Source organism: Hyperoodon ampullatus (assembly GCF_949752795.1).
Source record: "Hyperoodon ampullatus genome assembly, chromosome: 6".
Lineage (NCBI taxonomy): Eukaryota > Metazoa > Chordata > Mammalia > Artiodactyla > Ziphiidae > Hyperoodon > Hyperoodon ampullatus.
Window position 1 is genome coordinate 125,627,315 of NC_136919.1, and position 12,583 is coordinate 125,639,897.

Genomic DNA, 12,583 nt, shown 5'->3' on the forward strand with positions numbered 1-12,583 from the left:
TTCCATTTTAAAGATAAGAAAGATAAAAATCAAGCAGTAAAGGAATTTTCCCAAAATCATCCCACTAAAAATGGCAAAGCCACAACCCTGCCACGGATCTGACCAATTCCAAATAGAAATTCATCCTGACATAAGTCACTGCCTCTTTCTCACCAATCCACCTTTCTTTCCCAAAGTGCCCAAAATGCACTCTCTACTTCAACACTGCCGGGTTCTCCAAAGCCCCCCGCGTGCCGAGTTCACCCGTCCCGACCCGCTGTCTGCACATCGCTCTCCTCTTCAACAAAGGTGGCTCCTTCAAGCCCTGCTGCTCTTCCAGAGCCCCTGCCACCACCCGCCCTCTGGACGCCCGCAGGGCCCACGACGATGCTCCTGCACTGGAGCCTTGTCCCCCACCCGCGTCTCGTGAGGGGAGGGCCCACGCTCACACTTCGCTCCGTACCGCCCACCGCACCCCGCGCGGCGCTCGGCACCAACTGGATGCCTGCTTGCTGCTCTGCAGAAAACGATTCTTCCCAACACTTTCCTTTAATATTACACTTTAGAAGATCAGTAACTACACAATTCTGGCTCACTGAACAAAACTGAGTCAAAATACCAGTTGTAATTAAATATTATAACCAAAGTTTAGTTGACATTTTAAATATAAAATAAAATAATGATTTTTCATGTCCAAGAGGACAAGAAATAGACTCTTAAGAATGTAATGCAGACATTTTGCTTTTCTTTGCCTTAGAACACGAGTTAGCTTTCTCCTTCGGCTGTAAATGCATCTTAAATGGAGGCAGCCTTGCAAAGGACCTTTTACTAAGGCTGACGGGGAACCTCTGCAGAGGCGGAGTAAAGGTACCCCGAAGCTCTGCCGAGTGCTAACCCAGGAACCACGCTAGAGGGGCTGCAGGTAAGCCAAGCACCCCGACAACGAAAAAACAAACACCTCCTTGGCCAGGATTCAAATCAAGCCTCTGTTGTAGTGAGATGTTTTCTGCCTTACAGCATCACGCGATATTAAAAAGATGTTACCTGCTCCTACGGTTTTGCATGAACAAGTGTGCAGGGGCTGCCGAGATGAAAACCAGTGCCGCACAGGCCACACGCCTCGCCCTCCTCCCCCACCCCGCTCCTCTCTCAGCCACAGACACACGCGCGCATGCGCAGGGCCCCGTTACCTAAGCACGCGGCCGCGCCGACCATGGCGTAAAGGCCAGGGGTGATGCAGTCGGCCCCGACCTCACACCACTCCTTGAAGATGAACCAGTCGTGGTGATAGTAGGCCAGCTGCTCCACTGCAATGCCCACGATGCGGCCGGCGATCGCGCCGATGGCCATGCTGGGGATGAACAAGCCGGACGGGACCTGCAACGGGGCAAGAGCTCGGTGAGGCACGTCCTCTGCACGCCTGCTCCAGACCGACGGTCTAAGCCTTGAGGCACAACGCAAAATCCTGGTGCAAAGGGAACTACAGCAAACCCTTGTTGTAACTGTAAGGGCAATAATCCCACCAGCTCAGTTACAAAGTAACAACCCACACTCCCCAGCCCAAAGAGAAGGTGGCCCAAGGGTTATTTCTCCTTTAGCTCAGGGGTCTCTTCATGCCGGTCCCTTACATACACACACACATGAAATGATTAAAAGGCGCACAGTTTTCTTGATTCAATTTAGTGAGGAAACCAGGAACAGTACAGACCAACTATTTAACCAATATTAAAAGACCAACAAATCCAACCTGCCAGGCACGAAACGAGCCCAGCACACAGCAATACGTGTTGACGACTGTGTCAGGTCATGAAAAGAATATGCACCTAGAAGGGATCAAAACAAACGTTTCACTCTCCCACCAGGTAGGCCCTCGGCCAGAGCGGAGGGCAACGTGGGCCTTGGCGGCCTGCCCGCTGCCTCTGGCTTCCGCGGGAGAAAGCTGGATTTAAGGAGCAAACTGCAGAAGGGGGGCTTTAGTGGCTCTTCTAACTTGATTCACTATGAAAAAAGGGGAAACTTCACGGCTTTTCTATGCCTTAACCCTTATGCCCAGCAGACTAAGGCAGAGCACAACAGAAGAGAGAGAGTGTGGTTCAAAGGCTGCTGCCGCTGCAGTCTGCTGAGCTGCAGCTGTCCTCCCGTGGCTCACAGTGGTGTGTCACTAGTGAATGGTAGCAGCTGCGTCAGCCACAGGGGCCGGCCTTTAAAGAACAAGGGTCCGAAGGACAGACATCGGATTCCCACACACATCACTGACCATCGTAAGAATTATATCTCTGGCAAATCACTAACTGATGAATGTTATTTCTCACTTTCATAAATTCAAAAGAAGCGATGTCCCGGGGCACAAGGCCTAGCTGCCTGAAACCCCTGGTGGAAAGGCCTGGTGCCCCCAGGCCTAGTGACTGAGCTCTGAGCCCACAGGGCCCTCTCCAGCCAACATCCCACGGCATACAGGAGGGAGAGCAAGGGCTCCCCACAGACACCCACACCCGAATTCCTGGGACTCGGTCCGCTGACCTGAAAACAGGAGATCACCCCGATGATGTGGGTGGGCCTGAAGTAATCACAAAGACTTTTTAAATGTGAAAGAAGGCTTTAGAAGAGATCCTGTCAGAATGCTGAGATAAAGCAAAGACTTGACCAGCCATGGCTCTGAGGATGAAGGACGGGGCCAGGAACCAAGGCACGTGGAGGCTGGAAAAGGCAAGAAGACGGACTCTCCCCCAGAACCTCCGTGAATCCCTGTTTGCACCTTCACTTTAGCCCAGGGAGACCCAATTTGGATTTCTGATGTCCAGAACTGTAATAAATGTATGTGGTTTTGTGGTAATTTATCACAGCAGCAACAGGAAGCTACTAAAAATGGTTTTAAAACATGATGATGAATTCTCTGACACCCCTTCCCACTCTGAGGTAGAGTGTGTGTCCCCTCCCTGAACCTGGGGCCTCTGTGACCGCACAGAGGAACAGAACTCAACAGGGGGCGTGCTGCAGGACATCCTTGGCTGGGTTAGAAATGGTCCTCTTGGAACCATGCTCTGGGGACCCTGAACTGCCACCATGTGAGGAATCTACCCACCCTGAGGCCACCAACAGGGAAAAACCAGAGACAGCACAGGAGCCCAGCTGTCTGAACCTGCCCAGCCCAGGTACCTGACACACGAATGGCTCTGAGATGCCTGACACACGAATGGCTCTGAAATGACCCGCCGAGCCGTGTCTTGATGACAACCGTGGAACTGACCACGAACATGATATGCCAAGCTGAGACCTTCCCATCTTACTGACCCAACAACAAGAGCACAGTAAGCGGTTCTCTTAAGCTGCTGGGTTTGGGGTAAGTTGTTAACCCAGCAAGAGATACCATGTTCAACAATATATCCTAAAAAATTCTTCTTTTCATTACTAAAACTTGAACCCAAAAGATAACTTTTTCAGCCTACATTTATGAAGCAACCATCTTTAGATAAAACTTTCATTTCTCGTTCCACATACAAGTTCTGAACACGCCAAGACTACTTACGTATCACCTCACAGGCGCACCTACCTTGATACCAAAAGTAAACACTGTCATTATGATTTTAAAGATGAGTGCCAAGCATAACTGCCATATAGCTGAATATACGCCAAGGCCTGCTGGACGATCAGGAATGTCATCAACGATTTTACTGGCGTTCATGTCATTTCTGTAGTCACAGAGAGAAGAGGATTCCAGGGGGCCGCAGTCTGTAAAAAGCTCTTTAATCAGTTCGCTGGTGTTGAGCCTCGTGTAGGGATTAGGGAAGGCTGCCACAGCAGTGATGGCTGCAACAATGATGACCTCGAGAACAGGATACTTTCCAAACTTGGTGGATTTGCGTCGGCGACACCAGGCGATATTTGCCCTAATGAAAAAGGCTCCCCATAGCCCTCCAAATACCCCGAGGAGAATAAAAGGAAACAGTTCAAAAAGGTACCATGGTGTATGATACTCCACATAAAAAAGGACCAGACGGCTATTACCAAATGGATTGATGGATCTCAAAACAAATGCAGCCACTAAAGCAGCAAAAAATGATCTCCATAAAGTTTTTAGAGGAAAATAATAGCTAACCTAAAAAAAAAGGAAAAGAAAAATTAATGCTATAATTTTATAAGATAGTTCTGATATGTTATAACTTGAACAGTAAATGTCAACACTCTAAATTTTGCTGCAGCTAGAATTTACATATAATGAATTTTACCGTGGTAAGAAAAATACCACTATTTAGTAACTTTGGCTATCACATCATTACTAATTCACTGTATCAACTGATTATAAATGTCTAATAATTATTTAAAATACCAAGCATCATGTTATTTTTAAAATGAGCTTCATGCCAATTCAATCATGGTAGTTAAGAATAAATGTACCACCACCAACTCCTGTTAGTTCATAAAGAAGTATTTAATTTCCCTCTTAGATATTAAAGCAAAAAGAAGAACATAAACAACTGGGGGAGAAAAGTAAATTTTAAACATTTCTAAGTCACATTTTTGTGTAGATGTGTAAAAACTCTTAAGCACCAGTGAGAACACAAAAACAAAATATTCCACTGAAGCGACTAGAATTATTTCCTTAAACATCAATAACTGCCACAGAAATAATCACACAAGAAAAACTTAAAAAGACGACTTAGAAACTGATTAAAAATTTTTAAATAAAAACAAGGCTATAATTTAGCCAATAAGGATTGTTTCCAATATTTTCTATTTGTGCTTACTCTTAATTATGTTCAACAAAGTTAAATTTTAAATAAGCACTAACATTTTATACATGAATAATATTTTTTAAAGACGTTTCTCAATAAAGAACATATATATTACTTTTCATGACTTTTTAATATAAGAAAGTGAAAAATAACTATGAAAATAAATTTGAAAACTTAAAAGCGAAGTCTGTATCTATTACACTAGCTATAAAACTGAAAAGTTCTTTTTTCTCAAAGAAGAACATATATATTACTTTTCATGACTTTTTAATGCAAGAAGGAGTGAAAAGTAACTATGAAAATAAATTTGAAAACTTAAAAGCGAAGTCTGTATCTATTACACTAGCTATAAAACAGAAAAGTTCTTTTTTCTCAAAGAAGAACATATATATTACTTTTCATGACTTTTTAATGCAAGAAAGAGTGAAAAATAACTATGAAAATAAATTTGAAAACTTAAAAGCAAAGTCTGTATCTATTACACTAGCTATAAAACTGAAAGGTGTGCCAAAATACATGTGTAATGGTAATTATACATAATTTTAATTGCTGGTGGTGGTTGTTTTTAACCTACCTCTTCCAGGCTGAAAAGAACTCCTCCGATTGGTGCACCAAAAGCTACAGAAACACCTGCAGCTGAGGCAGCTGATAGCACCTACAAAGAGGATGTGGGTTATTTCACATGTTCTTATAACTCAAATATACCAAACACAAATTCTTCATGTTACTCAAATTTTCGAAATGCCCTTCTGAATTTAACTCACATGTCTCCCTCTCTCCAAGCAAAGGCAAATATTTCTTCTAAAAAGATCTTCTTCTCTTCTGCTTTAATTGAAAGGTCACTCTTATATTCAATATTCAGTCAAAAAACATTTGTGTGAGATATACCAATGTAATAAGCAGGATGTAAAAAAAAGGCAATGACCACAGACAACCTTCGAGATGTGTGCTTGAGGACACCAGTGGAGAGACCAGTGGAGAGAGCTGTTTGTTTGTTTTTAAACAGGATATTATTTCTTCAGATTTTGGAGCTCACTGTTGCATCATTAATAATTACTCTAGCCCACATCCTAGTGAAATGTCCAGGGAACTTAAAACCTATCGAGCTCCCTACAGGTTCAGTTCCCTAAGTCCTCTGAAGAGACCGCTACTGCTCCCATGGGAGCCTCAGGTGAGGGTACAAACCATGGCCACCCGAGGGCGCACGCCCAGCACAGGTCACAGCGAGGAAGAAACAGCACTCACGGTCCTCCCTCCAGTCCCCAGGTGGCCACCAAATGCTGCCTACCTCCCACCAGGGCGAACAAAGCCAAACACACATATCAAGTCACTGGGCATCTACTGGTAATCAAGTACTTTTTTAAGTCTTTATTCCTTTTACTACTTTACTCCAGTAAATATCTGAGGCTACCAAAGCATTTCCTCAGATGGTGAATTCTGACATCTCTGAAAGAGAAATTTGAAATAATAAATTGTAAGTGTTAAGAGCATGAACTCCATAGTCAGCCTCCACAGTCAGTAGTTGGTAAATTAAAAATGAACAAATACTTGTTTTAATTAAATTGTACCCAGCTTTAGAAGGCAGACTGCTTATTTGCGGGGAGGAGGGAAAGCAAATCTAACTTACTATTTTGTTTTTTTTTCCCACCAACAGGATTGCAGACAACAGACTTAACTGAATTCTCTGATTCTACATTTAATATAATAGAATTTTACAATCAAGCTAGCACCCACATACATAAAAGTCACAGATGTTTTCATCTGTTTCATAAATATCTAAGAATCACTTAATTTAAACTCATCAAGGAAGTGGTCAAGGGAAGAAGACCAAAATACGAAGCCTAAATGCTTTCAACTAACCTGCGAACTCTAGTAATTTACGCGCCAAGGTGTCAGAATCAAGTTAATGTCAAAAACATTACTAATCTTCACAGTGTGCACATTAAAATCTGGGTGAATTTAATTTCTATAATGTTTTCTAATAAATTAATTTTTGTACTTATAATGAATAAATAAAAATTAAAATCTTACCCCACAAATGTCAAGGTACAATAGCAAGTAAAGGAACTGCACTGGGTAGACAAATGCAGTTGAGACTGGGGAAACAGGAAGGGACTGGGCTCCCAAAGCCTAGAGCTAATAAGAAGGTCCCAGGAGCCCACTTTTCTTCTAGAAAATATCCACAGCAACCTAGAAACATCAGGGGAACTCTATGATATATCAAGTTTAAAGGTCTCCTAGAAGATCTCAGGCAAGAGGAAGTCCTGTTTCCCCTTAACGTGAATCTCTGATGTAACCTCAGGAGGTTAAAGACCCTTCGAGCTTCCCTAAGGTGCCAGAGAGCTCTCTGAGATGACACACCTCTCCCACTGGGCATCAGACACCTCCTCCAGAGGAACACAGCTGGTGAGATGGCCCACCCCAGGAGAAACACTGATCCGGAGAAACAGGAGTAAAAACAATGTTACATTTGGGAAACACTTCAGAGGAGGAGAGGTGTCAGGCAAAGCAAAACCAAATGCAAATCTTTGTGAAATTCAGCTGAAACCAATGGACACCAGGCCACCTAAACCTCCCTGAAATACAGGAGTGAGCCGCACTGGGGATGGACTCCAGATATTGGAGATCATTCAGAACACATTAAAATTGTAATCTGAATACAGAATGTATCCAATGTGATCCTTACACAAGGAAATTCTTCACTGATTAAGTCTATGTAACAGATGTTCGTCTGTCAAATAAACAACAGAAGACGCTTACCTCTCTTTTCTTAGCTTCATTTGTGCTGTACTTCGGAAAGAGGTAGGAAAAGATATTTCCACAGCAACAGGCAACGTGTACCAAAGGCCCTTCTTTACCTAAACTCAAACCTGATGCCACAGCCAGTACTAATGTGATGGTTTTAATCATTAAAGTCCATTTTCCCAAGTAGCCTCTGATGATGAATCCACTCAAAATAGTTTTAATCTACAAAGGAAAGATCAAGGCAGCTTAATTTCCTTCAAGAAACATGAGACCTTAACTAATAGATCACTCTCTTGTTTTACTCACCCTGCAAACTTTGGTGGACAATGGAAAGATGCACAATTCATTTTCTGAAACCTTGAACTATTATGCTCTATATAATAAATCTGTAATGTATTCTAATTCTCTTCCCCAGCAAGGATAGAAGGCAACCCTATCTCATGAACAAAACTAAAATACCAGGCCATGTTAAGGGGCTACAGACTTCAATGCAAGGGGTATAATTACATAACCAGCAAATGGTAAATTGGGATATTTCTGTTACAGACATATAATACAGTTAGATACATTTCAGACATTCTGTGTCAGAAATAAAGATATTTTGCCTTTAAAGATATTGTGCCTTCTCAGAGTACTGTAATAATGTGTAATATTTTCCTATATATTAAGAAGGATGAGTGACAACTGCTAAATACTACACAGCATTGCTCCTTAGCAAAGATATTCTTAATTAACACAGCTTTAAAATCACTAAAATTGTTTTTAAAAGCAATGCACTAGAAAAAGCTAGTAACTTATTTAAGACAGAAAAATAAAAAGGGAAAAGAAATAAGTTCACATCATGTTCAATCCTAAGTATATTCTTCTTTAAGTCACTGTTGATAAAAAATAAAATCCAAAAGTTTGTACTATGGACCCACTATGATCAAATATTTATTTTGAAGTACAAAAGGGTTATAAATGTTATCTGCCAAATTCAAGGATTATTAACTTATCTCATTAAAAGATAGTTATAAAAAGAAAATGAACATAATCAAATCCAGTTCATATGAGCAAAACATCAACTAAGTCACCAAAGAACTTTAGGCTGCAAGATATTTTCCAGGTTCTTGGTGTTAGCTGAGTGCTGATATTCGTTTAGTCATGTGCGAAATTAGTGGTGAGGAAAAAAAATCAACCTCCACAACAAACAATGAAATGAGTACGGGGAAGAATGTCTTTCAACGATGTGTACTATCAGCTGACATTTAAAATATTTTCTTTTTCATATTACAGACAAACCACTTCCCCAGAAAAACCACTACTTTTCCCCCCTACAGGCAAAAAGATAAGTATCACAACTGCAACATGCTGATGACACTAAACACTGCATGGCTTACCTCTGGAATCCCAGAGCCACAGGCATATGGAGCAAACACCTTCACCAGGGAAACGGCAAGAAAGGCGAAACTCAAGGCCCAGAAGATGTACATTATGTAGTTCATGATGTACGAACCAGGACCCTAAGAAACAAACAGTTCAATAGCATGAACTTAATTTACGGGCACCACTAATTCAAGTGCTTGCCACCTAAGCAGCTTGGGTAAAACCTGTAGAAGGCTCCTGGTTTACTGCCACAATAATAAAAGCTTTACATGAACAAAATATTTAAGTAGAGTCTAAAAACGTATTTGTATACATACCAAGGAGACCATCTATTTAATATTTTTCCTAGCTTCTTCCTGATCCTCAAAGTCTTGTGGCCAAGAATCTCAGCTGCACTTCAATCTCCGCCAACCCACAAACCACTTTTTGGAAACAGTTGGTGAAGACAAAACTACCTTCACACTCAGATTTCATTTTGCTGCGATTCTCCTGAAGATTAAGTGAGAAACAGCATACTGCCCATCTCACCAGCAGATATATTCTTTTTAGTGCTAAAATTCAGCTATAACAAAATTTTAAAAACATAGCCATATTTTACCATGTAACCATATATATACATATATAAAATATAATACTGTAACTTCTAAAATGTTCTTTATAGAACATCAACAATAGTAAAATACTCATTTAAAAACTGTCATGCCACGAAGAAAAATCTAGGCATTTCTGCAAGATATCTCCAGTTAGAAGGCTTATTTTCACTAAAATTTTTGATAATTCATACTTCCCAAACAATTGTGATGAATTATGTTCATAGGCACTTTGTGGGTACACAGCTCCTACTGCACTTTTCTACAATAAGAAACACATTTTACGTCATAACCCAGCAGATTTGTACGTGGCTATGCAGTTAACAGAAGAGCCTCTTGAAACAGTACCTACGTTTTACTCACGGCAACGTATTCTCATATTTTCCATTCTATCCTATTACATTTCTTTCTTTATTTTCCTTTAATGCAGCTGCAGTCATCTAACGTGTCATTAATTCTATAATTAAATGAACTGGAGACTCATTTCACGGTATCAATTATTAATTCACTTTGAGACAAAGCAAGACTCACCTCCGCTTGCCCTATGATTAACTCCGCCCATGTTTTCCACTGTGGACATTTATCCCTCTCCTCAAATGTGGTTTCATTAGACCCCCAGCAACACTGTTCGTGGTTGTACCACAGTGCGCTAAGGCAGATGCCCTCCTTGAGGTCAGTCATCCAGTCGGCGGCGATGTCTATTAAGCCAGCCAATGCCCCTGGAAAAAATGTTGGAGGTGGTGAAAACAGGCAGTCCATTTCTGGGGAGCCCAGAACTATCAGGTTAAAAGGGTCAAGGAAAGCTGGGGACTCCCTACAAATCAAGGGTCATAAAGGGAATACTACACAAATTTAAGATTTCAAATCGTATCAGAAATAAGTTTCTATTACTTTTTAAAAAGTGTAAATAGCTATTCTTTAAAATAAAGTTGTTATTCTTTGCTTGAAATTAACACTACTTACATCATTAAAATTCACTGTGATTTTTAAAATGTGTCGGAATCTTCCAAAGACAACCACCCGGTGGGAGGGGCTCATCTCAGGCTGTGAAGTCACAGTTTTTACTACTGTGTTTTCATCTGAAACCTAATCCGTAGATTTACAAAGGATCTCAAGCTCATCAAAATGGAATATCCGTTAGAATTAGTGAAACTCATGGCATTAATGAATTACTGTGACAGACTATCAGGTTTTTGTTTTTTTTTCTTTTAACAGAAAATCAAACATACCAAGATCACCTTACTGACAGAATACAGAGAATCCACAAATTTATGGTCAAAATCTAGGTCCTTCTCATAAAAAGATCAATGGGTCACATAAACGGCGGCCAGCCAATAAGGGGTATCAGACTGCCTCTACTCTCTACACACATTTTAACTTTCCCTCATGTTCTTCGGGACATAATCTTCCACAGTGGAAGCTGAAAGTCAGTAAAACAGCCCATCGTGTTTGCTTTCACATCTTCAACCGCTATTAAAGTCTCACCCAGAGGGCCTCTGGGCGCGGCGCAGCCCACACGGAGCTTAAGTGCGGGCTCTGACCGTGGCCTGCCGACTCTCTAGCTACATGACCTCGGTCAAGTCGCTTAAGCTCTCTGTGCTTAGTCCCCTCGGCTGTTAAGACCCAGACCATAGGACTGCCATGAGGCTTACACACACGTAAAGCTTTCGGAACAGTGTATGACCCACAGGAAGCACTCAGTAAGTATCAGCTGTTTACTGCGATGTTAACATTAAAATATACTTCACTCATCATCGGGTCCAAACCACGTCTTTTACAGATAAAGAAACAGAGCGAGAAAGGTCAGCCCAATTGGATAGACACGTAAGGGAACAGAGCAAGACTAGAGCTCTGAGCCTCCTGCCTCCTCGTCTTATAGTGAAGAAGATTTTTTTTGAAGGAAAGAAACAAAACAAATGCTTCTAAAAATCGAAAAGTACCTGAAAAAAAAATGGCAAGAAGGAGGGGAGAACTATTTATTATCCTGTTAACCAGAAAAGGGTTACATTAAAATTTTCTTTACCTGATGCCAATCCTGTTAGTGTTACTACTAGCCATCCTGACCACGCATCATACAAACTTTTTGTCATTTCCCATGCTGATTCTTTCTTTTTGCTGTTGATCTGAAATTAGAAATGTTTATGCTTCATTTTTCAAACTACGAACAGAAGCCAGAATTCTAGACTCTAACAATTTTCTCAGTTACTATACATGGAACAGTACTTTCTGAACTAAATAATGGGATAAGTGAGTTTGGCGCAGAATCACGAGGTCAGGCACCTGTGACCCAGATGACAAGCATTTACCCAGAAATCTGTATGTTTAACAAGAACCACAGGATGAGAGCAAAGGGGTCCACAAACCACATGAAGTCTGACAGAGATTGTTTTAAACTGAATCACTCTTAGCTGGTATACATCTTTTATATTAACAGAAATAAGACATTAGAGCTTGAGATGTCTGTCATTCCCTGCTCATTCTCTGCTTCTAGCAGTTAAGTGGAACATAATAGTCTTTAAAGGGGCTGCCAAAATGTGTAGGCCTGTAATATGCGGGCATGGAGCGCTCCAATCCCAGGGGAAGGGTCCCATCACTGTGTAAGGCAGAAGCCTCCTCTACAAATTCAGAGCAGGAGGTAAGATTCACAGGACGGCAACAGACGTGATTTCTAGATCTCACTCTAAGACACAAGAGGGCAAGTCTCTCCTCTCTTCCTAAGAAACAATCCCTAACTCGCCCAAACGTCTTCTGTCCTACTACCACGGCTGCTTTACAAATCCACATTCTCGGGCCAGGACTTCAGTGCTCCTTCATCCCACAGGAGGGCTACAGCCGGAATTCAATGATCTGGCCTACTTCAAACATTTGCTCTATTTCAAGCCACAAGGCTCCATTCAAAAGACTCAGTAAGTTCTAAATTGAATGAGGCAATTTTATTCCTTCTATATTATAAGCAACCAATCACAGATATTAACCATTCTTTAGCATTGAAAGTAGGTCATTCCTTTCAAAAACAATAAACCTCATGTTGCTTCTTCCTCTAAGTAAGAATAACTGTAATGTTTAATGAGATATAACATTAAGTAAAAATTTGAAAATCATCTAAATGTTCATCAATATAGTACTGGTTAAATAAATTGCAGTACATCTATGTCATGAAAAACTCTGTAG

The 12,583-nt window shown here is 41.2% G+C and overlaps 1 protein-coding gene across 4 annotated transcripts in view; it reads right to left on the minus strand.

The window, feature by feature from the left end:
• CLCN3 (chloride voltage-gated channel 3) overlaps positions 1–12,583 on the minus strand; it is a gene marked incomplete at both ends in the record, with an annotated part of 69,732 nt that overhangs the window by 12,657 nt on the left and 44,492 nt on the right. For 3 of the 4 annotated variants that reach the window (XM_079706948.1, XM_079706949.1, XM_079706951.1), the window contains 7 exons: positions 1,170–1,356; positions 3,530–4,075; positions 5,287–5,367; positions 7,473–7,679; positions 8,837–8,959; positions 9,944–10,131; positions 11,436–11,535. In XM_079706948.1, the coding sequence (XP_079563074.1) occupies positions 1,170–1,356; positions 3,530–4,075; positions 5,287–5,367; positions 7,473–7,679; positions 8,837–8,959; positions 9,944–10,131; positions 11,436–11,535 (1,432 nt within the window). The remainder of the gene's footprint in view (positions 1–1,169; positions 1,357–3,529; positions 4,076–5,286; positions 5,368–7,472; positions 7,680–8,836; positions 8,960–9,943; positions 10,132–11,435; positions 11,536–12,583) is intronic. The other variant, XM_079706950.1, reaches the window with a different exon arrangement.